The sequence below is a fragment of the Heloderma suspectum genome, chromosome 1, assembly GCF_057233095.1.
Source record: "Heloderma suspectum isolate Gila_16-S chromosome 1, 16-S_ref, whole genome shotgun sequence".
In the NCBI taxonomy this organism is placed as follows: Eukaryota; Metazoa; Chordata; class Lepidosauria; order Squamata; family Helodermatidae; genus Heloderma; species Heloderma suspectum.
In genome coordinates, this window is record NC_139458.1 from 142,582,660 (window position 1) to 142,607,096 (window position 24,437).

General features: G+C 53.1%; 2 protein-coding genes across 4 annotated transcripts in view; one reads left to right on the forward strand and one right to left on the reverse strand.

The window, feature by feature from the left end:
• The window catches only part of ABCB6 (ATP binding cassette subfamily B member 6 (LAN blood group)), a 48,288-nt gene extending 37,577 nt beyond the window's left edge, over positions 1-10,711 (forward strand). For 2 of the 3 annotated variants that reach the window (XM_084805309.1, XM_084805291.1), the window contains 8 exons: positions 158-243; positions 553-610; positions 774-878; positions 3,268-3,442; positions 4,336-4,448; positions 5,116-5,210; positions 8,573-8,641; positions 9,693-10,711. In XM_084805309.1, the coding sequence (XP_084661435.1) occupies positions 158-243; positions 553-610; positions 774-878; positions 3,268-3,442; positions 4,336-4,448; positions 5,116-5,210; positions 8,573-8,641; positions 9,693-9,960 (969 nt within the window). In that variant the 3' untranslated portion in view covers positions 9,961-10,711. Of the gene's footprint in view, positions 1-157; positions 244-552; positions 611-773; positions 879-3,267; positions 3,443-4,335; positions 4,449-5,038; positions 5,211-8,572; positions 8,642-9,692 lie in introns of all 3 variants that reach the window. The other variant, XM_084805299.1, reaches the window with a different exon arrangement.
• Positions 10,712-13,229: 2,518 nt separating this feature from the next.
• LOC146358205 (uncharacterized) lies at positions 13,230-22,046 on the reverse strand. Its single transcript, XM_084805355.1, has 7 exons — positions 21,473-22,046; positions 20,009-20,215; positions 19,172-19,342; positions 18,203-18,334; positions 17,445-17,617; positions 15,607-15,858; positions 13,230-13,998 (listed from the first exon to the last, which is right to left on the reverse strand). Exons 1-7 carry the CDS (start codon positions 21,963-21,965, stop codon positions 13,801-13,803), a joined length of 1,626 nt encoding a protein of 541 aa, XP_084661481.1. The 5' UTR covers positions 21,966-22,046; the 3' UTR covers positions 13,230-13,800.
• Positions 22,047-24,437: the final 2,391 nt, after the last annotated feature.

Sequence of the window (24,437 nt, forward strand, 5' to 3'; positions counted from 1 at the left end):
CCTCATATCAGGAGTTGTTCCTCTCCACACCCTTTGTCTTCTGCTGTTCTGTGGATAAGCCCTCCCAAAACAAACTCCTTGGCCACTCAGTTGGGATCCTCCTGCCCTTGGTTAGCTGGGCCCCAGCCACATATCTCACAGGTGTGTTAACTTGCAGGTGAAGGATGAACCAGGTGCTGGGGAACTTCGGTTTCTGGCAGGACGTGTGGAGTATGAAAATGTCCATTTCGGCTATGTGGAAGGGTAAGGAAGAAAGTAGGGAGAAGTTGGTGGCAGGAGATGTGTGTTGTGGGCCTGGGAATGATGGACTGTGTACATCACCATGGGTTCCTTGCAAGAGGAGAAAAGGTGGGGCATAAATGTAATAATTAAATAAATAGGTGTCTGTGCTCCTTTGCACTCGTACAGAGTAGCTCTGTTTATAATCTGGAATGGGTTTGTTGGCCATCACATTTGGAAGTGGGTGGGGTGAGTACAGGGAGGGCAAAGGAAGACACGGGTGGAGGGTTTGAGGGATGGCTGACTCCTCCCTTGTGTTCACTCTCTCCACAGGAGGGAAATCCTGCATGATGTTTCCTTCACAGTGATGCCTGGGCAGACCCTAGCACTGGTAAGGAAAGAGAGAGAAAGAGCTAATGGTGTTCCCTAATAGCCAGCCCCTTTTGGCCTTTAGCAGAGGCCGGACCCTGGAGCGTCTCCCTGCTCCCCACTTCTTCCCATTGGCTCTATCCCTTTTGACACCTCTTCTCCCCTTCTCTGCCCCCGCTACCCAGGTGGGTCCCTCTGGCTCAGGAAAGAGCACCATCATTCGCCTGCTGTTCCGCTTCTATGACGTGTGGGGAGGCTGCATCCGAATTGATGGCCAGGATATCTCCAAGGTAACAAGGCCATTACGCTGAGGTGATACGCGGAGGCCCTGCTAGCAGGGTGTCAAATGGAGGGTCGGTCAGTCACTGTGGAGCAAGGAATGGAGACAAGGTTCCTGTCATTGGGGCTGGGGGAGGAGGGTCTAGACTCAAAGAAGCAGGGCCCTGTGAGAAGAAGGTGCCGTCACTTGAGTCACTGGCTGCAGCCTTGCGCCACGCAAAATGTCTAAATCTGGCCAATGAAATCTGGAACACTGTGTGCAGTGCCCCAGATCTGAAAACCAAATGGCAGACCTGGAGAAGGAACAGAAAAAGGCAATGAATTGTGCAAGGTTGGGTGCATAGATGGATATTCTCGCTCGAAATACCTTGAGAGTGATGTGATGGATTTGATGGGCAGCTGTTTTGAGATAAGCCAAAGAAAGCACTTCTTTATAGCACATGCAGTTAACTTACCAAGTTGGTTGCCACAAAACGTGGCAATCGCCTCTAGCTTCTGTGGCTTTTAGAAAGAATTTGGCAGTTTTGTGGAGGACAGATGTAGCCATGGCTATTAGTTGTAGCAGCGAAGATGGAATCTCTGGACTCAGAGGCAGGCAACCCCTGTGACTGCCAGATGCTGGGGACAAGCAGCAAGACAGAGGTGGGGGAGCTATGGCCTTCCAGATGCTCTTGGACTCCAGCTCCCATGAGCCCCAGCCAGCATGGCCAGTGGTCAGGGATGATGGGAGTTGTGCTCCAACAGCATCTGGAAGGCGCTGGGTTGGCGGACTAGACAGACCTTTGTTTTAGTCTAGCAAGGCAGTTCTTACATTCTTAAGAAGTGGGAAGTGGTAGCAGGGTGGAGTTTTTATCCTGGACCTCGGATGGGGTGGGGCAGGAACAGCTGGAGACTTAAGAGAGCTGTCTTTTGAAACACTGCTGTGGGCAGTCAAAAGATACAGAGGGGAAGCTAAGAAAATCGGGGGTTGAAAACCTTTCTGACACCATGAGCCTGAAGGAGCACAATCTGTACGAAAGAAAGGGAAGCGAAAAAGACTGGAAGCCCCCTCCCAGGAAGCTACTGTTGGGTGGTGAAGAGCTTTTGGTCATGCAGAAGGGGCAGAATAGAAACCAGCAACTTGGAGTTAAAGCCAGGCACATTTCCAGGCACCTGAGAAACCAATTTCTGACCAGGGGTGTGTGTGTGTGTGTGTGTGTGTGTGTGTGAGAGAGAGAGAGAGAGAGAGAGAGGTGGATTTACTCATGTGATTTTCTTTCCAAGGAAGAGGAAAAATCTTGCAACATTCAAATCCAGACTTATGGCACAAGCCTTTACATATTTACCTCCCTCTGTGTTCAGTGAGGATGTAAGCACGTGTTTGGATTGCAACCTTTGTTTGCTAGTGGCCAGCATTTGCGGCGAGCATGCCACAAATCCGGTCCATAGCATGAGATGGTGCCATACTGACACACACATACAGACACACTACAGCACATGCCTTTGACATACAAATAGCAAAAGGAATTCCCTGGCCCTTTAGACTACATAGTTCAGAGGATGTACGGCTGAGGCGGGCATATTTGCATGTGTCTGTGTGTGCATGCGCGCACATGCATGTGCACGCACACATGCATGTTTCTCCCACTACTCAGGAGTCTTGCTGCCCCAGCCGGGCTGCTTTATTCCTGGTTTGTGTTTGTTACCCCCAGCGAAGCAGAGACGCGTGATTCTACTTAGAGACGGATGAAAGGGTTGTGTTGGGGGGGGCACAGCTGCAGTGCGCCTCCACCCCCCTCTGACCACCCAGGCTCACTGGAGAAGGGCTGCAGGGTATCTGGGTGGGGGCTAGGTGCCCCATCTGGGTTCCAGGATTTCACGGGGGTCTGGGAGGCTGAGGTTGGGGGAGGACCAAAGGGTAGCTGCTCCTTTCATGTCTTCTCCAGCTGTTTGCTGTCTGCTCTGTTAATATGTGTCATTCCACCAACCTACCCTGTAGCCTTCTCTCCCTACAATTTTACCTATCCTGCAGACAGTTTAGCTGGTCATTGGAGCAGAATGTCTAGGAAGCAATGGAGGGAGAGATGAGTTAAATGGCACAGGCTTAATAGGCAAGAGTTGAAGGTGGTCTGAAAGATGCAGCACTCCCCTTGGGGCACTGTACACGTTTCTTTTGTCCCCTGATCAAACCCATTTCCCCCCAGATTTTTAAAAGAACACAAACCTACAAAACCTATCTACCAAAGGCAACAGTAGAGTGAGCGTTCAGCCTGCAAGGGTGCTTCCTCTTTCAAAGCGTCTGAAGCTCTCTAGATTTAAACCGACATCCCTGCTATAATGTTTTTGGGGCGATAGGTGCTCTTTCTGTCCCTCTCCCTCTCTCACTTGCTGCTCCAACCCTCCTTCTCCCAATGCCCGCAGGCAAAACAGGCTTCCGTGCGTTCCCACATCGGTGTGGTGCCTCAGGACACTGTTCTCTTCAACGACACCATTCGCAACAACATCCGCTACGGCCGTATCGGTGCCACCAACGAAGAGGTGGTGGAGGCAGCGATCGCTGCTGACATCCATGAGCGTATCCTCACCTTCCCTGATGGTGAGTGCTGCTTCTCTGGCTGACCCACTGCTGTGCCATCAGGCTGCTAATCTACCCTGGGCTGCTCTAACCCCCCCGGTAATTGCATCGGGAGGCCCCCTTCCCTGCTGTAGCTCAGCAGCAGAGCAGCTGCCTGGTGTGCAGAAGCTTCCAGGTTCAGTCCCTGGCATCCCACAAGAACATAAGGAGAGCCTTGCTGGGTCAGACCGAGGGTCCATCTCGTCCAGCATTCGGCTCACACAGTGGCCAGCCAGCTGCCCACGGGAAGCCATCACCACAAGGGCTGGGAAGGAACCCTACCTGAAATCCTGGAGAGCCACTGCTCTGGATGGACCGCTGGTCTGGCTTGGCAGAAGGCAACTTCCCGTGTTCCTGTCTGATCTGAATCAAAGGAGACTGTCCCCACACTTGCTCTTTCCCTCCGAGAAAATAAAGCCAGATGCTGGGCTTTTGCGGGAGTGCAGACTGTCCCGGGGCTCTGATCATCGCAACGTCACATAAAAAAAGCTTTTTTTTACTCTACAAGTGAACATGGCCTGTGAAAGTCGAGCCCCTCACTCTAGGAGCCCAAGAAGAGCAGTTGATTGAGAGAGACCCTGGCCAATGAGAGAAGCCAGACTGGCCTCCCAGGCTATGTTTTCAGAGATGTCCCATTCCTTTTTCCTGTTTTTAAGTGTCCTGGTCAGTCAACTTCGGGATTGCTAAACGTGTCTGTGGGGATCCCAGATAATCTTCCTTGGCAGCAAGCCTGGAAGGTGTAGCAAGATGCTAGAAGCAGCCCTAGTTTTATGGCACTCTGCCTGAATGGCTGGAGTTGAAGATTGGCACCTAACTGGTCACCCGCCCTTACATAACATTTTATCCTCCCCTCCCCGTCTGCTTGTGCCTGGCAGGTTACGATACGCAGGTTGGCGAGCGGGGGCTGAAGCTGAGTGGTGGGGAGAAGCAGCGAGTTGCCATTGCTCGCACCATCTTAAAGAACCCCCAGATCATCTTCTTTGACGAGGTAAAGGACAAGGATCGTTGGCTGTACTGATAGTAGCCATCTCAGCTCTCCAAGTGGCGGCCCATATGCAGCCTAAAGAGGGAGGTATGCTCGGGGATGCCAGAAGTTTGCAGAAGAACCAAAATTATTTAGAATAAAAAACCCACCACAAGCAACCCAGCGAGGACTGTGCATGCACAGCGGACCCAGAATGCTGGCTGACGGAGGAAAAAATGGAACCGGGGTAGGGTGGAATGGGATGGCTGGAACCCTGAACTGAAGCACTCCGCGCTGCAACATTTTGTTGCCTGTAGCCCTTGGATCATCTTCATTTCCAGTTTTTAAGACCAGCTCTCATTTGCCCCCTCCGGCCTAGATTCTGGAAACGGTTGAGAGACGGGCAATACTTAGCCTTGTTGAAGCTGGAAACCTCCCTCCATCTCCACTGTGGAATCGGGCTACCTGGCCATCTCCTTTCCAGCTTCTTTCTGACCCGATGGGGCCTCTCCCCCATATTTGCCCTTCCCCCATCAGTTCTCCCACCAAGGGCAGCAGCCTCTCTCAGCGTTTTTGCCATGGCACCACCGTGGCATGGGTAACTTCATTTACAGATACGTCAGTGGCTTGGCAATGGGAGTCAGAGTCCAGGAGCTTTGCTCACGTGCCCAAACGTACCTGGATCTTACAGGCGACATCAGCGCTGGACACTAAGACCGAGAGAAATATCCAGGCATCCCTGGCTAAAATTTGTGCGAACCGCACCACCATCATTGTGGCTCACAGGTAAAGTGAAGCATCCTCCCAAAGGAGCTTTGTAGCTAGGGCCAGTGCTGCAGCCAGGAAATTTTCACCCCTGGACGTAATGGTCTTATTCCCATGCATGCACGCACGCACGCACGCGCGCCCCGCTTAGATGGCCACGTGTATTACTTCAGTTGTGAAAGACAGCTGACATTTCTAATCTCTTTTACACACACACGTGCGCACACATCACCACCACCATGACTCCATTCTTTTCAGCTGCTTCTATGTTCCCGATACATTAGAACAAAAACAGATCCCTGTACACCAAGCTTGATAAAAATTACAATAATCCTCTGAGCATGTGCCGTTCTGCATTTTAAGTTTACTTAAACCAAAGTACCATCATGACTACAGGGATAAAATGGGAGTTTCCTTCTGCTGCCCTGATTTTGGGGAGAGAGCACCGTTTTGTTGTAGAAAAGAAAAGGATAATATATTTTAAAAGTAAAATAATAAGATGAGCATCTGTAGCCATGGCCATATGCCTGGTTGGCTGCCCCCTTTTAAAAATAAGAAGCAAGAAAGGATGCTGTGAAATGCTGGTCCAGATGCTGATGCCACCCCTGTCTGGGTGGTCAATTGGGGGACCCTTGGGCTGCAGGGCCCTGGTCTTTGGCCCCGAGTTCCAGCCCTAGCTGTACCATTGGCCAGTGCTTTCACACTGGGGTGGGGAACCTCAGGTCTGGGGGCCAAATCTGGCCCTCCTAGGGTCCCAATCCAGCCTTCAGGGTTCCCCAGGTGGCCACACCCTTTTCACCTGACCACCAAATTATTTGATGGTTTCCTGGCTTTTGTGTAGTTCTCCCCCACGCCCCATTCTAAATGGCTGACACGCCTCTCTTAAGGCTTAGTTACTGGCAGTGAGAGCTTTAAGCTGCAATACGCTGAAATTTGTTGTCCCACCCGTTTTGCCTTCAGCCAGTAAGAGAACTTGTCCAAAATTGAATTTGGCCCTCGGGCTTCAGAGGTTCCCCACCGCTGCTTTAGCAGAATAGCAGCTGGAGGGATGCTGCACCCTTTAAATGCGGAGAGGCAAATGCCAATTCCTCGCCTGCATCTAGTTCCACGCACACTCAGGGCCCCTCTGCCGTGCTGCAATGGCCTCTGTCAGATATTAAGACGAAACGGAATGAGTAGCGGGTGCAGTCCAGATAGACCTAAGCTCTCGAGTTCCATGAGACAGAATCCCTTAACTAGGTCCTTCCACTTCTCTGATTTCAGCTTGCATCTTCTCTGGATTACTGGGAGCCAGTGTGGTGTAGTGGCAAGAGTTTTGGACTGGGAGTCAGGAGATCCGGGTTCTAGTCCCCACTCGGCCATGGAAGCTCACTGGGTGACTTTGGGCCAGTCACAGACTCTCAGCCCAACCCACCTCACAGGGTTGTTTTTGTGAGGATAAAACGGAGGAGGAGGAGGATCATGTACGCTGCCTTGGGTTCCTTAAGGAGGAGAAAAGGCGGGATATAAATGTAATAAAATAAATAAATAATGAATAAATAATAATTACTGTCTGTCATCAACGCATAAGAAATAAAAGCATAAGAGGATCAGACCAATCATAGAATAGTAGAGTTGGAAGGGGCCCACAAGGCCATCAAGTCCAACCCCCTGCTCAATGCAGGCCAACCCCCCTGCTCAGTGGGGAGAGGCTAATGCTGATGACCAAGGGGCCATCTAGCCCAGCATCCTGTTTCCAACAGTGGCCAGCCCAAAAACCTCCAGGACGCTCATTAGCAGGGTGTGGAGGCAATTGCTCTGTGCCACTCTTCCCTTCTGCCTCCCTCCCAGCAACTGGGTTCAGTGGCACAATGCCTCTTGGCAGGGATGTTCCATTGAGCCTCTCAAGTCCCAGTAGCCATTGATAGATCTGTCCTCTGGGACATGTCCCTTTTAGAGCCATCGAGGCCAGCAGCCGTCGTGGTGTTGGGCAGCAGTGAAGTCATGCTGCCGATAGAGGAGTTTGTGGACTTCACTTCCTTGGACAAGCATCTGTCAGGGATGAGTACTGAATAGAGTAGATGTAGCCTTCCCCTACCTGGAGCCCTCCAGATGTGTTGGACTACAACACCCAGCACCCCCCAGCCAGCATAGCTGGCTGAGGGATGCTGGGAGTTGTAGTTTAACACATCCAGAGGGCACAAGGTTGGGTAAAGCTGGAGTTGGGTATCCCAGGCTAGACTAAATGACTTTGGATAAGCAGTGGTGTAGCGGAACCAGGGCTCTCAAGGATGCAGCCCTGGTCCTTTTTTAATAGGAGGGATGCTGACGTCATTGGTCACCCCTCTCAGAATTGCCTGTTTCTTCTGAGTTGAGCTGCAGTTCTCAGAAAAGCTGGTGGGAAATGAGTTTTCTCAACAGCAATATATTGTTACCTGCTGTAATGCAAATTATTTGGGGGCCGCCTGGAGTTGAATGGCAATTAAGAGTCATCAGCTTTACAAAAGATGTGCTAATAACTGCTAGGACTGATATATGATAACTGCTAGTCAACTGATAAGATGACTCAGCAGCCTGCATTTTGGGGCTCTCTTTGCGGTGTGACTATAGGGACAGTCATGATGGGTGCCTGCACTTCACCCTTTACTACTACACCACTGGGGATAACCTTCCATCTCATAAATTTAGGAAGCAATCCTCAACTGTGCTGTTATTAATGTTTTCAAGATACAGAGTGGTGGTGGTCTTAGAGCTGGGTCTCTTGCTTTGTCTTTGTTGCTTTCTGCAGCAGAGGACACCTTTTCTGAAGATTCCTCTGGCTCGCATCGTGGCTGGGGTATCTGGTCTCCTAGCAACTTGCTACTTGTTCCCCTCCCTGCGCTTCTTTCAGAACTTGGGAGAAGGGCAAAGCTTGAATGTTCTTAGTCCTAGCCCTTCCATGGCCCTGTGCTTCATCCAAGATATTGGCCATGAAGTGAAGATCTACAGATCGTTGGGGGGCTGGCAGGCAGGGGTTTGCTTGCTGCAGTTTGCAAAGTCAGAATTGTGTCTGAATGCCCATTCATGTTGCTGAATCAGGATGCTAGGAATCAACGCAGCTGAGCAGTTCTCTACAGAATTCAGCATCTCCTGTGCCTGGCTTTGTTACACGCCCGGCATTGAACTCATTTCCCATGCACTGGACCTCCGCCACTCAACCTACTAAAGGCTGCCTCTTGGCAGCACAGTTAATGTACAGGTAGCTCTTTCACCTGGGCCAGATTATGTCAGAGATGGCAGGGCTTCAGTCCTCATTCTGTTCACTCTAATGTCTGGTAGAAGAGCGGGGTGGGGTGGGGAGGGAGGGATCACTGTTACATTCTGGCCCCTTGGTAGCAGCCCTAGTGACAGCACTTTCTTTACAGACTATCCACTGTGGTTAAGGCCGACCAAATCCTTGTCATCCGGGAGGGCCGAGTGGTGGAGCGAGGAAGGTAAACTTGTTGTCTGCACCCAAGACTGTGTGCATTCCATGCTAAAATAAATAAAAATTCCATGGTCAGCTAATGCAATCTAGAAAAGCTGAATTCTGTGATCTGTATAAATTACGCCAATGGAGACCATTTGTATAACGCCTCTTATTTTGTATAATTTATTCCAATGTTGCTATTCATGGAAAGTGGCTAGGAGCAACACAGGACACGGAAGTCCCACCATTGCAAATCTTGTTCAGCCACCTCCCTAGCTTCTTGGAGTTCAGCCCGCCCATGTTTAACCATAGCTTTGCAACCCCAGAGGGCTAGAAGCTTGTTCTTTCTTTAAAAAGAGAGCTGAGAATTCTTCTTGCATAAAGGCTCAGCCATGCTAGTGGTGATTGCCAAAGGACACTTAAGGCCACACTGAGCTCTTACATTCAGTGCTTTTTCTGTACTCCTGCACCATGCTAGAGTATGTACAACCCTGTCTATTTCCCTCCTAACCGAGCTCCACCTGGAGACCCCTTTCATATGGAGAGAAGGAACAGCAGGTGTGTAGCACAGGCGCTGTAGCACAGAGAGGGAAAGCAAAAGCACCCTGTGCCGCCCTTCACATTCAAGTATCCTGTCTGCTCCCATTCAAAACTCCAAACCACCACCTGCCTCCCCCAGTCTCTGCCGCTTCGTCCTTCTCCTCCATGATTCTCTGGCCATAGTGGCCAAGTTGGGGAGCTTTTAAACCACAGAGACCTGTGGGGCCCCATGTAGGCCAAGGATGACCAATTGACAAGCTGAGTAACTTCTGCTCTATGTCTTGGAGGGTCGCCATAAATCAATCCTTTATCGTTGGTCGCATGATTGCTGGCAGTTTTTTCCCTCTTGGCCAGGCTGTGGCAACTCCTTTATGGGAAGCAGGTCTATATGGGCAGAGGGGCCATAGGTTGTATATGTCTGAAAAGACACCCCATGAACAGTGAGAAATGGTGAGTCTGTGGATGGTTCTTTCAGGCTCGCCAAGGGATGCGCCCTCCATGGAGTCCTTGGAATTAACTGTTCCTTCACCTTACAGGCATGAACAGCTAATGAAGAAGGGCGGCATGTACTCCGACATGTGGTTGCAACAAGGGAGTGGAAAGCCAGGCGGCTCGGATGCAGAGAGCAAGGACAGTGCTGAGTCGGAGCCCGAAAGCAAGGGCAGCGGTGCTTTGTACGAGTTGCACGCGGCCAGCGAAAAGAGCACCGCCAGTGCCAAGTCTGCATCCGAGTCAGCGGCTGAGACGGCCAGCGCAGCATCGCACCCAAGCACCGGCGAGAGCACCGCCACTTCTGAGTCATAGCCAAGCAACAGGGAGAACCGTTAAGCAGCCTACAGAGATGATCAGCAGCTCCTGGTGGCTGTGGCTTGAAGCCAAAGTTGGAGGGACCACCTCTGCAACCCTACTTGCGACTCCGTATGGCGTTAACAGTGGAGTTGCTCAGGTCACTGGAGCACGCCGCAGCAGATCCACCACATTGGAAGTGTGCTCAGGGAGACCAAACATGAGGAAGGCTAGGTTGTGCCATTCCCAGCATGCCCCTCTCCACATGAGCAGGCCTGCCCCTTGTACTAGAGCAATGTAAGAGTATCCTCCAAGCCGCCGCCAGTGATCCAGGGAAACGTGTTGCTCGGTGATCCAGGTGTATTATCATTGATTAGAGGAAAGAGAGGCTGGGACCAGGGCCACCCTGCCCCACCGTCCTCATTGGCCTCTCCTTGCCGAGATGAATGGGGGGGGGGGAGGGAAGGGCATGTGTGAGTGTTGCCAGCACTTTGTATGCAACTGCAGAGGAAGCCCGGAAAATGGCTGTGTGTTTTCATAGGTTCTGATTTTGAAATGTCTGTTTTGATTTTCATAAACTCTCAGTGTTTTCAGATCCACTTGTGAATCCAGGGTTTTCAGTCCCAGCTGCAGCGGGGGTGGACTCGGAGGAGGGGTGTCTGTCTGTCTGTTGGGTTTCTTTTCAGTGTTCCACTGGTGAGAGGGTAGCAGGCAGCGGTTCCCAAACTGGCGAGAGGGTAGCAGGCAGCGGTTCCCAAATTGGCGAGAGGGTAGCAGGCAGTGGTTCCCAAACTGTACATTTCAACACAGGTCAGATTAACTTGGGTTGTTGAGCCAAAAGGACACGGGTTCCACACATTCAAAGATGGTTTACAATTAACATACACAAAATAAGAAGAAAACAAGAGGGCCCCCCAAAAGAATTCATAGTGGCTGGAAAGGGCAGGGATAGATGAGAGACGAGTCCATCTATCTTTCACCCCAGCCCAACCCAACCCAATCAGCTGCTTCTGTGTGATGGTTCTATAGAGTGGATTTTCAGAAGGACCCAATGTTTATTGCTGTTCCTGCTTCAAGGCCGTTCAGATCCCAGGCAACCCTGGGTGGCACCCGCCAAGTCTCCCTGAATGCTGCCTCCGTGTATTTCTACAGAACCGTCAATGGGCGTAGTGCTTGCTTGACAGGTAGCAGGCATGGAAGTAGCTGGCAGAAGAGTCCAATGAGTGCAGTCATCAGAAGAGTTGTGTTGGGTCAGACTAAAGGTCCATCTTACATTCACAGAGTGGCCAAACAGCTGCCTGTGGGAAGCCGACAAGTAGGACCTGTGTTCCCCAGCAACTGGTAGTCTCATCAGGTGCTGCTGGGCTGCCTAGCAGCTGCTGCTCTTGCGGCCCCCTGCTTGCAAAGGGCAGACACTGAGACCAAAGGGGCTTTGGTGGAGCTGATACCAGCACTTGGCCAGCCCTGGTATGTTTGCAGGTGGTGAAGAGCAGTCAGGACACCCCTCGCTCCTCCCTTCCCTCCCAGCCTAATGTACCAATGCCTCCTCCAACTCTTCATAATTAGCATGTGTATGGCAGTTTCAGCTCCTAGAAAAGCCCCTGCAGCATGAGGCTTGCCCACACACACACACAACATACAGGACTGCATGAGGACAGATGGAGGTCTATTCCACACACACACACACACACACACACACACACACACACACACACACACGTTTTTGGGAAGATTGCAACCTTGCCTAGGCAGCCTCACCTCTAGCATGTCAGGCTTGCTACATGCTGGTGGGGTTTAAAAATAAGATGACCATTAACTGAACCGGGGGGGGGGGGTGCGCTCCTGGAATCAAACTGTTCTCCTGAGCCCAAGCCATCTTGTTAACCTACACCAGAAGAAGAAGTGTTCCCTGTCCTGGTGCCCTCCAAGTGTGTTGGACCGCAACTCCCTTGCCCTTGGCCATGCTGGCTGGGAATCACGGGGGTTGCAGTCCAACACATCTGGAGGGCACCAGGTTGGGGAAGGCCAACCCATGTTTGCCCAAACCAGCAGGGAGCTTAATGAATGAAAAGGGAGACCAGGAGGCACTGCAAAAGGCGCCAGGCACCTAGTGACTTCTGGGTTAGGAGGAACTCCAGTTCCTTTAGACTGGAGTTGCAACATCCAAGTGGAAAATGAAGGAAGGTTTCAAGGTACGTGGTACCTGGACTGATGCCGCTCCTGTGCCTGCACTCCCACCCCTGGACATCAGTGTACCAGCAATTGTGCTAAGCAGAGCAATACCACGATTCTGTTGTGCCTACCCATGTAGAGGGCACACGTGAGCTGTGAATTTGTGCAGAGCTGATATTAAGGTGACCTGTACTTACAGGCTAGTGCAGAGAAACCCTTGCTGCTGTTCTTCCTATAGTGTCTTTAATTCTCCGTGCGAACAAACTCGTGAGGCGGAGTAATCAGCATCCTGTTTTACAGATGGGGAATTGAAGCTGAGAGGAAGTGACTTGCCCCAAAGCCAGTGAGACAACAGCTGAGCAAGGATCACATCTTGGAAACAGCACAGAAAAATGACTGGGAGCCAGGAGTCCTGGCTTTCCTCTTTTCCATGCTCTAGCCACTGAATCCATTCACCTCCAGTGACTCTGGAAACCCTGGCTCCCTGCTCATCTCCACAGAATGGCTAGAGTCACACTGAACGTTCATTATGAAATGAAAGCTGCCGTTGGTCATGGTGTGGCCACAGAGCGGCGTCAGTCTATGCCCTGATACCGCCAAAGGCTGAAGAAAGCTGAGAGATCGCGACGTGGCCCAAGCTGAGTCTACAGCTACCAAGGATCACTTCTTGGAAACCACAGAGAAGCAACACAAGAGCCACGGCGTAAGTGACACAAGAGCCACGGCTTCAGCGTTTCCCCCTGGAAGAATGGAGAACTTGTTCAACTTCAGATCAGAACAGTAAGGACTGTGTTGGGATTGTACCAGTTCACCCCCCACCGCCCCTCCCAGCTCTTGCTCCCTTGTTCTCCTATCTAGGCCATACACCCTTCCAGAGCAGGAAAGAGGAAGCCAGGTTTCCCAGTGTCCCTCAGTGGCTTACCTTTGCTGCAGCAGCAGCAGCAGCAGGCAGGCCTTCGCCCTTGTATTGCTTCTCACTCCGACAAGGTACCAGAACACATACACAGCAACAGCAGGCGGGAGTCAAAAGCAGTAGTGGTCCTTTATTTCAAGGGATTTGTTGTTTTACAGCATGTCCCCCGTCCCCCCCGGCACACCTTTTTTTCTCAGCAGAGGGTGCTTCCGGGTTTATATCCAGGTGGCGGAATGGGGTGGGGGAGTGATACGGAACCCTGCCTTTCTCGCGCCCAGGCGGAAGTGGGGGAACTAGCCATATGTAGGGCAGCAGCACGGTGAGGATGTGAGGGCAGGTGCTGTGCCTCCACGGTGCTCTGCCTATTCACCTCGTGCTGGTTCCCCTCTTGCGGTCCCCACCCCACATGGCCATATTCCAATCAGTGCCCGGCAGTGGAGTCCCCCTGATCCACGGCTCCGGTGTTTTCCCTCTCTCCATGTAAATCTCCTTGGCAGGGCAGGATGTCAGGTCAAGGCCTTGCTATGCCTGGCTTCTCCTTTTGGTCCTGGCAGCTGGAAATGGCTTTGGAGAGTCCGGTGCAGCAGTTCGCGCTTACAAAGGCCTCAACCTCTCCCACCAACGTTCAACAACCAACCTGCTGGGCGACTGGCAGATGACTCCACCCGTGGGCCTTGAAGCCAAGAACCTCCTGGGGGGATGGGGAAGGGTCCGTGGGTGCAGAACAAGGCTCTGATCTTGAGGGCAGGTCCAGGGCGGTGCCCCCGTCAGGCTCAGTCCTCCTCCTGGGGCAGCTGCTGGTGCCGGTTCTGATACCATAACATGGTGGGAAGATTCTGGCAGCCTTGGTAGCGACGCTGGCGCTCTTCCTCGCCCAGGGGTGGCACAGAGTGGCAGGGGGCTCCTGCTATGGTGACATTGAGCAGCTGAGCTGAGGTACCAGAGGCCAAGACTGCAGACCATGGACCCACCTGCAAGAAAGGAGAAGGGCAAAAGGGGTAGAGCCAAGAACACCACCACCACCCCAGCGTAATTTAGTGCGAAGCTCTTCCTGTCAGGAACTAGGCCTTAGGAGAAGCATTTCAACCTTTGAGAATGGGGGAAAACTGCACAGAAGCCGGGAAACTACGTAACCACTGGTAGTTGAGGGAAAGGGAGGGTGGCCATCTGGGGAACCCTGGAAGGCTGGATGGGGACTCCAGGCGGGCCAGATTTGGCCTACAGGCCGGAGGTTCCACACCCGTCATGAGCATTTACAGTGTTCAAAGTGCTTCGGGTATATGATCTTGGTAATCTGTACTATTATCCTGTACGGTTGGTCAGTAAAGTAAAACAGATTAAAGCAGCCTTACTAGCTCTCACCTGCTGTAAAAAGTGCAGATTTTGAATGGAATGCTTTTGTTTGCTGACTCCGGGTTGGATCCAGAGTAAGTCAGGTCCCATTGAAATCAATGTGAAAAGTTAAGTGTGGCTTAAATTCTACTCATTTCAGTAGGAATTAGGGGCAGCTCACTTAGTCTGGATCCTACCCACTGAATGTAAATATTTGTCCCAACTACTCTGGGTGGCACAAACACTTTTTTCCTAGTGGCAACCATCTGCTTTAAGTAAAACTAACGAGGTGGACTGTAATGACGCTCCCAAGTTTTCTCCTTCCGAAGGAGCCATAGTTCACATCAAAAGGACACTTTGCTGCAAATTTCCATGGGCCTTGCATTTGTTTTCTCATTTCATTGCAGCTGAACAGTGTGTACATTAAAAAAACGAATTCATTCGCTACCCAAGACAGCTCTGACCATTTGGCAAATTCAACATGTCTCATGGCAGCCCCCACAGCTGTAATGTTGTTGCCCGACCTCATAATGAAGTCATTTTCCCCCCACACCTCTTCACAGGCCGACACCCAACCTGACAGCAAGTTGGTGTGGTCAGAAGATGGTTTGGCCATATGGGAAGCAGAAATATGCTCTGCATGTGCTGCAAAACCAGGGCTGACCTTCCTGTGTTGATCAGCCATGCATTTCTAGCCCTAGAGACAGCGTGCCTGGGGTCCTCTCCTCAATCTGTCTGATCCCCTCTCCCCACCCCACAGCTGAATTAGGAGCGGAGCCCAGGGAGTCCTGTCACCCAGTTAATGATGCTGCCACAGTCTTCAAAAGCTATCCCTTTGAACTGGAGAGGCACCTGTTGCTAATGCCACCTGCCAAAAAGCAATGTTAGGACAGGGGCTTCCTAATCACTATTTTGGGTGCCCTGGTATTTTGTTGGAATGAACAAGAAGTGCTGGGATCACTTGAGGAACAACAACCTGTTGTCAGAGCACGTGCTTGGTGTACCGACAGTCCTGGGTTCAACCTCCAGTTAAAAGGATCCAGTTAAAAGGATCAGGAAACGGGTGATCTAAAAGACTCTGTGTGAGACCCTGGTATGGATGCTGCTAGTCAGAGCAGGCAAGACTGGACCGGATGGACCAACAGCCAGACTTGGTATAAGGCGGCCTCTTTGGTTCCTGCACTCTCCTGGGCCTTTCAGCAATCACGGTGCCCCTACTGCGTGGCTTTGCTCTTCAGGACACTTACCGGCAAGATATGCTGGAGCAGACACTGGTCAGGCTGTAGCCCTGCCCAGGACTCGGCAAACGCGGACCCCTCGTTGGCAGCCGTAGCCGTGCTGCGTACCAGCACCACGTTGGGGTGGCGCTGTGATGCCCGTAGCTTCTTTGCCCACGGCCCCGGATAGCTCTGGTCAAGGAAGAGGAGGACCCTGCGGGCATTGCAGTTCTCCAAGTCGGCCAGGAGCTCCAAGACGGGGTAGCGCTCCTTAGGGTCTGCCTGTTGTGGGGGGGAGCGTCAGCTCATCAGCACCGGCCCCTTTGTCACAGCCGCCCCCACCCTGCAAATGCTACAGTTCAGAGATCAAGGGAATTCCGCCGCCTGGGAGTTAAAAGCAGCGGATTAAGTAGGAAAGAGCAAGCCAGGGCCAGCACCCGTTGCAAACGCTGGTGTGGTTTTCTCCCCGCAGGCACACATGAAAGAGCTGGACAGGCCTTTGAAGGGAACTGATGAGCGGAGGGGGCTGGAGTCTCCACCTGCAATTCTGTCAGCATCTCTCCTTCTTCCTCCAGTTGGACTGTCCAGGACATGCTGGGACAGGTGGGATGACCCCACCCCTCCCTCCAAAAGAGGGTCTCAATTCAATTTCTATTTCCAGCCAATGCAATCCTGGTCCCTTGCAGATGGACAAACACGGGCCTAGAAGGAGCCTTTTAGAAGGGCTGCTGCTGCTTGATATCTCTGCACCCGCACCTTTGGGAGCCCCCCCACATTTTTCTGCCCTTCTGTCACAGTGGAATGTACCTGATAGCCCTTGCTGGGAAGGGCTATCAGGGAATAAAGCCCCAACAACTCATCCCCCCAAAACATGGCAGTCATCCCTCCCCAGGAATCTCCTTCTGCCTCATTTTCACTTGGGCATCGGTATACAGATCAGATACCGTATTGCATACCTTGTGCCTGTTTATTAACTCACATGCTGAGCTCATGCACAAGGGCAGGGGACTGGGGAGAGGCATATGTCCTCATATCCCTCTCCAGGGATGTCGTACCTGGATCGTTCAGCCCCTGCAGCAGCCCCATCCTAGGCACTGGAGCATTTTGACTATATATGCGAAGTTCCAACAGGGGAGGGACAGCATCTAGACTGGGTGCAGGGGAGAGAAGAGAACCTTCCTCCATCATAGCTGGGCCAGTCACCTTCAGTAAAGGCCACAACAGGGGTCATTCAGCCCAAGGGCCGGATTTCATTTCAGAGAAGCTCTCGGGGGCCGCATTTCAGTGGCAGCCAGGGCTGAAGGCAAAAGTGGCATGACCAAAGACAAGAAGGGTGGGACCCAAAAATGCCAGCCTATTCTAGCTGAAAGCTCTTAACTGCCAGTACCTAAGCTTTAGGGAGAGGCATGTCAACCTTTGGGAATGGGAGGAGGGGGACTGCAGAAAAGCCAGGAAACCACCAAATGTGGCTGTCTGGGCAGATGACTGGTGGTCAGGGGAAGGGGAATGTGGCTGTTTAGGCAACCCTGCAGGGCTGGATTTGTCCCCCAGGCCTAACGTTCTGCACCCTGGGCCAAAAGGGCTGCTCTTGTCATGCTTGGGTAATGGTGACAGAGGAGCTTGGCATGCTGGTACAAACAATCCTTGAAAAGAACAGGATGGTGGGGTCATTTCAGCTACAGAGATGGGCTGTGGTGTGATGTTTTGTAATGGTGGTAAGAGGGTGCAGACTGGTGCCAGGGTAGAGTGTGCTGGTGGAATCAGTCCTTCATAGGAGAGCCCATTTCGGCAGCTCGAGAGCCCAGCCCCATTAGGCAACCCCCCGCCCTCCTCTTTCAACCTGGATCCACCTCCCGGGCCACACTCACAATGCCATTGCGGTTGGCATCCCACAGCAGTATGGTGCCATCGCTGGCTGCTGGGCTGTTGAGGTAGAGCACCAGTGAGTCGGCACAGTGGAGGCTCCGGCAGAGCAAGGCCAGGTGGGAGCGGATCGCCAGCTTCTCTGTGGCCGGATGCACATCGCCCATCTCCACAGCCACTGCCCAGGGGAGAAGAGGGAAGGGGCTGCTGACCCCATGCCATGAGGATCTGTTTCCTCCCATCCAAACCCTCCAGGCTCCGAAGGTATCCACATTCCTCCCTTGACACACACACGCACACCACTCATTCTGCCCGCTTGGGAAAGGGCCAGGTCTGGGAAGGAAGGAACCCCCTTTGGGCAGCATGGAAGTATTTGCTAGGCTCTCGTCAACCCATTCTGCAAAAGCCCAGTAGGTTGCTCTGTCTGTGTTGTGCAGGCTGGCCATCATTTTGAAGGGAACAAAAGGCATCCCCACCCCCAGGGGCTGATTGCTTGTACTTTCATACCCAGTGATGGCTACGGTAGGATGGCACTCCAAAATGGAACAGCCCATTTGGAACGCTGACGGTAAGGAGCTGGTGGGTGATGGGGAGTAGTTGGAGCAGGGAACAGACCAAGCGGGTGTTGAGAGCCAAAGGATCCCCGTCACTGAAGAGCGACTCTTGGCGTCCAAATGCTATCGGCACGGAACAGTCACCCTCCCGGGATAACAAGGGGCCTTCCCAACCCTGCGATGGACAGATGGCTCCCTTGCACTGGTACCTGAGGCCTGCCCCTCGCTCGCAAAGAAGGCCTTGATGTGTTCTTGACGGAAGCCGTTCCGTCGAAGCATCTGGTGGAAAAGCATCAGGTTCTGGGTGTGGTGGGGGTAGATGACCTGTTCCTGCCAGCCACCTAGGAGAGAAGCACTGTCAGCAACCCAGAAAATTGAGGAAAGGCCGGCATTCATTCATTGATTACATTTCTATATCACCCAATAGCTGAAGCTCTCTGGGCAGTTTGCAAAGATTAAAAACCATTAAAATACATTATACAAAAGGAAAACCATTTGCAGACAAACGTATAAACAGACTGCACACACACAGATAACATATATCTAAAACAATTTAGGGGGTCAAAAAGGAAGAGGTGATCAAGCAGAATGAACCCTGAACCTCAAGGAGAAAGACCCTTAAGCTCATGCCCAGCAAAACAAAGCAAGAGGGGCTGAGCCTCAGAGCGGATTCATCCTCATTCAAGGCATCCATTGCCTTACAGCAGGGGCGCACAACCTCTTCAGCCCCGAGGGCTACATCCAATGTTGGCAGGGGGCCACACGTGTGCACCTCCACACACACTCTCCCCCACCCCCCTGCCACATACACATCTCCCCTCTCTGCCCACTGAAATCTAAGGACTGCTGGGCAGAAGATGGAGGTAAAAGCCTCTCTCATCCCTCAGCAATCGCCATCGCTTCTCTGCCACTGCAAGCAGCAGGAAAGCAGTGATCCTGGAATCCGGGGAACAATGTTTGCCCTCCCCCTGACAACCCAGCTGATCAGTTGGACTACAGAGGAAAAAGGGTGGAGTTCTGCCAGCTTTGGGAGCCATACAGGCAGCATGGCCCCAGAGCCACAGGTTGCGCACCCCTGTCCTAGAGCGAAGGGCTCCAATCCCCACCGTTCCCCACCGGCACCAGATCAGAATCAGCACCTCCTAGCAGCCCCCATGCAGCCCTCCCACAGCCCACACCTGCAATCAGCACCGCGTGGTCGCACGTCTGATACATGCGGCACGATCCGTGTGCCGGGCGTTGCTGGCGATGGCACCGCCGTGTGTTCTTGTTGAGCTCGCAGTGGGCAGCCGTGGCACTGGAGCTAACGAGAGGCAGCGACTGAGGGCACGGGCTGTATCCACGGAGAGCTGCGGAAGGGAAGAAGCAGCAGGAGTGGAGGAAACTGTAGGAAACAAGGGAAGGATGTGTGGGGCGCAGCAGATCAAGGGCAGGCTCGGGCCAATGAGAACTGCACTGTCTTCCCAACAAAGGAATGTAGGAAGCCGAGTCAGACCCCGGGTCCCTCTAGCCCAGGACTGTCCACACTGACTGGCACTGGCTCTCCAGGGTTCCAGGCAAGAGTTTTTCCAGCCCTACTCAGAGATGCTGGGAACTGAACTCAGGACCTTCTGCATGCAAAAGAGGTGCTCTACCACTGAGCTACAGTTCCTCCAACACCTTCAGCTCATTGCGCAAGTCTCTCCCTGAATTTGCCACCACTGAATCTCATCTTGCATCATTACCTCCCTAACAACCTTGCACTTCCCAAATCCCCAAAGTGGGAGGTTTTGCCTGGTTTACAATCTTGGTCTAGTCAGACTTCCAGTCTCACTGAACATTCAAGTTCAGGGACGTCCCTGCTTGGCTGCTGCTCGCTTCCTTCCTGAAGCCATGTTTTTTAGTGGCATTTTGGAGGGAAGCTGCCATGGGGTGTTAGCAGAGACTACTGCACGGACTGCGGGTAAGGTAGATACTTTCCATTACCCCACCTCTTCCACCCCGTAATTAATCCCAAGCCCGATTCAGGCACCCACCCATGCAGTGCAACTTTTGCAGGTGTTTCGGGTCCTGTGCCACCACCACTGTGGGCAGAAAATGGATCTCGCAGAGCCCTACTGGGGGCTCCTCACGGCGAGCGCGGCCTGCCAACCACTGGCTCCGTCCCTTGCCATGTCCCGGCCTGCGCTTCAGTTGGTTCTCACACTGGCTCCTCTGGGCAGGTGTCAAGCATTCATAGCCGCCTGCATGGAACAAGCACGTTGGGAAGAAAACCCTCTGAGAAACACTGCAGATGTTTTGCAAAAATATACAGTCCTTTACCAGATGTGTGAGTGGCGAACGGAACAGTCCAACAAGTCCAACTCTTATAAAGTAATCAGATACCTCCACACATCTAACACCACACTCTCCCGTCCATATCGCCAATCATGCACGCAAACCAGAGTGCGGCACACAGCAAAGAGCAAGAGTTGCTGTCCCAAGGCAGCTGCAGAACAGATAGCTCTAGATCACTCAAGCAAGTGAGCCAAGTCACATGCTACAGGAGAAACGGGGGGGCGGGGACATCAACAAACCAACCAGCATCTACCCCTAAAATCACTAGCCAATTTTTGTTATCCCAAATGCAGCCATTAGCCCTTGTGGATAAGCAAAACCCACCCAGAGAGACACCAGGAGGAAACTTAATGGGGGGGGGAGGCCACCTAGGTCCCCTTCACCCAGCATCCTATTTCCCATACAAACAGCACTCAGCCCAAACCAGAGCTCTAGAAGAGGCTGCACCTACTTGGAGAAGCGATCAGTGTGTGCAAATAATACCAGGAGAAGGATGCTGGTTGAAGTTTGGCTGTTGCATAAACCAGTCTGGGTAAAGAAAGCCCTGGGGGTTAGAAAGGTCAAAGGGTGCAGCAGTAGAGATACTGGATCTAGCAGAAAGGGAGACTCGGCACAGTGCCTGATTTCTAAACATGAGAGGCACCACTGGTCCTCAGGCATCACTGGACCTCATAATTGCTGCCTGCTGCAAATTTTTTATTTTAATTTTATTGCATTTCTATACCGCCCCATAGCCGAAGCTCTCTGGGTGGTTTACAGAAGTTAAAACATTAAATACAATGTACAAAATGCAAAACACTTATTTTAAGTCAAGATGTTATCTTACGCTGGGTCCTCTTCTGTGGAAACCTTTACAGTCCAAAAGGGATGGTGTGGACTGGATACAGATACTCAGTGGTGACCAAAAGGGGTTCTGATGCTCAGAGAACACTCTGCGTAGGCTCAGAAACAACCTCTCCCCTATTATGACACCAACGTGGTCTCGGGTCCAGCTATGGCAATGAGCACAATTTCCAGACCGAATCTGGGCCCTGCCAGGGGCGCCCAGATGGGGCGGGGGAGTAGAAAGCCGGGGGGCCAAGACGTCCTGGGTCCGGAGGGTGGGGTCCGCAAGCGGCTGGTCTGGAGCGGGCGCGAGGCGCTGTGGCCTGCAGTTCACTCACCCAGGTAGAGGCGGTCGCGGCTCCGGCACCGGCGCGGGCTGACGTTGAAGCCGACATAGAAGAGCAGGAGCGGGTGGCCGAAGTTGGCGCCGGGGCTGGGGTCGAGCACGAGGACGGCGTCTTGCCCCGAGGGCGCGGGGGCCGGGCGCTGCGGGCCGCCGCTCTGGCTGCGGCCGGGCACGAGGAGGGGCGCGCCCGGCCTGCCTCCCCAGCCGTCGGGCAAGAGCGCGCGCACCTTGTGGCCTGGCCGGGCGGGCTCCGAGACGTAGACGGCGGGCCCGGGCCCTTGCGGCAGCCGCGCCAGGCGCTGGCACTGCGGCCGCGGCAAGAGCCCGCCGCGCTCGGGGCACTGCGCCGCCGCCACGTGCCGGAGCGCCGCCGCCGCCCAGCGCGCCACCCGCGCCTCGGAGAAGCGGCGCTCCGACGGCGAGGCGGCCGCCGCGCCGGACCAAGCCAGGGAGGCAGCGGCCAGCGCCAGCAGCAGCGGCGCCATGGGGCGGCTGGAGCCCTCGCCGAGCGCCCGCGGCAGCTCCGCGCGCTCTGCCCGGCCAGCGGGGCTCCTAGTCCCCGCCCTGCCCCGAGAGGAGGAGGCTGCATGTGGGGGGAGCCTGTGGCTGTGTCCCTCCCAGCCTGACGGCCCCTCTTGGAGGCTCCTGGACTTCCCTTCCCGGGGGATCACTGCCCCTCCAACCCACCCGCTGCCCCTCCCACTTTCCCCGACGGGGCGGCTTATCCCTTTCCTGGTGGGGTCTGACGCGAGTTCGTCTGCTCTCCACACGGAGAATGGCAAGAATCCCGGACAGAGCACCCCTCGGATGGTGCTGGCGCCTGTGGGTCAAGATTAAGAAGAAAACGGGCGGAAGGTGGTGGGGAGGAGAAATCAGTGTGGAAATTATTTCTGCAAGCTCTAAAGCGGCTCAGCCCTGGAAAAATGTACAAGGATAATAAGAGGGCCTCCATGCATGTGCAGAGTGCGTTTCTCAGCAGTGATGACCATCCGTAGGGCAAGGAGACAGATGCGCGCGCGCGCACACACACAGAGGATTCAGAGGCAAGGCTTCTAGGCAGGCGCGTGCCAGCATCTCTAGAAACAAGGGCTGCGTTCCTGTGCACACTTGTTGTTGTTGGTTGTTCAGTCGTTCAGTCGTGTCCGACTCTTCGTGACCCCACGGACCATAGCACGCCAGGCCTTCCTCTCTTCCGCTCTCTCCCGGAGCGTGCTCAAGTCCATATTCATTGCATCAGTGATGCTATCTAGCCATCTCATCCTCTGCCGTCCCCTTCTCCTTTTGCCTTCAATCTTTCCCAGCATCAGGGTCTTTTCCAGGGAGTTTTCTCTTCGAATTAGGTGGCCAAAATATTTGAGCTTCAGCTTCAGTATCTGTCCTTCCAATGAGCACTCAGGGTTGATTTCCTTTTGGATTGACTGATTTGACCTCCTTGCAGTCCAGGGGACTCGTCAGAGTCTTCTCCAGCACCACAGCTCGAAAGCATCAATTCCTCTGCGCTCAGCCTTCCTTATACGTTGCCATACGTTGCTACTGGGAAAACCATAGCTTTGATTATACGCACCTTTGTCGGCAAGGTGATGTCTCTGCTTCTTACTATGCTGTCTCGGTTTGCCATAGCTTTCCTCCCAAGGAGCAAGCGTCTTTTAATTTCATGGCTACAGTCACCGTCTGCGGTGATCTTGGAGCCCAAGAAAATAAAATCTGTCACTGCTTCCATTTCTTCCCCTTCTATATGCCAGGAAGTGATGGGGCCAGATGCCATGATCTTCGTTTTTTTAATGTTGAGTTTCAGAACAGCTTTTGCACTTTCCACTTTCACCCTCAACAAGAGGCTCTTTTGATCCTCTTCGCTTTCTGCCATTAAGTAAGTGCACACTGGGAGTAACTTGCATTGAACTCTGCGGGGCTTGCTTCTGAGTAGAAATGCATAGGATTACAGGGCTCTCTGTTCACATCACTAGATCTATACACACGACCCCCTTCATTTATTTATGTTTGGTATCTTCGCGTAATTTAACGTTTGCCTTTTCGCCACCCATTCCAACACATGGAAGTCTTGTTCCAGGGACACAGAACTCTTGAGAATATCGGATCGTGTCCCGCTTGTATGCCAATCCTGTGTTGTGTGCGCCCCCAACCCACACCTCCGCCCTCGCACGCTGTGTGGATCGGGATCTCGTGGCTGAGATCTGCATGAAGTCTTCATCAAGACAATGCCTTCAATAAAATTGCCCCAGAACTTATTTCAGGGCAGGGCCGTAGCCCAGTGCTCACGCACCTGCTTTGCATGCAAAAGGCCCCAGGTTTCAAGTCCAGTGCAGCCTTCCCCAACCTGGTGCTCTCCAGAGTTGTTTTGGACTCCGTTTCCCCCATTCCTGGCCATCATCTGGCTAGGGATGATGGGAGTTGCATTCCCAAAACGTCGGGAGGGCACTAGGTTAGAGAAGGCTGCTGCGCATCTCCAGGCAGGGCTACGGAAGGATCCTTAGCTGAGAACCCCTTGGAGAACCACTGCAGGAACCCCGGGCAGTGTTGGGCTGGTTCACCAATGGTTTGGCTGGATCGACGTCCGCCAACGGTCCAGCACCCTAGGTAGCTCCTTTAGAGTTCTGGCTGGGTCTGACTGAAATCCAGGATGGATTCACCGCTCCGCCGAAATCGGAGCCACCAGCCTCCACTGGTTGCCTCTTCTCATCCGCTCCGGAAAACCACCGGGCGATCGTTTTCCGGAGCGAATGAGAAGGGGCAACCAGTGGAGGCTGATGGCTCCGATTTCGGCGGAGCGGTGAATCCATCCTGGATTTCAGTCAGACCCAGCCAGAACTCTAAAGGAGCTACCTAGGGTGCTGAGCCCTATCCCGAAAATAGGTTCAGCACCTTGGATAGCTCCCTTGGAGTTCTGGCTGGTTCGCCGCCCCTCCGAAATCGGAGCCACCAGGCTCCACTGGAGGCAG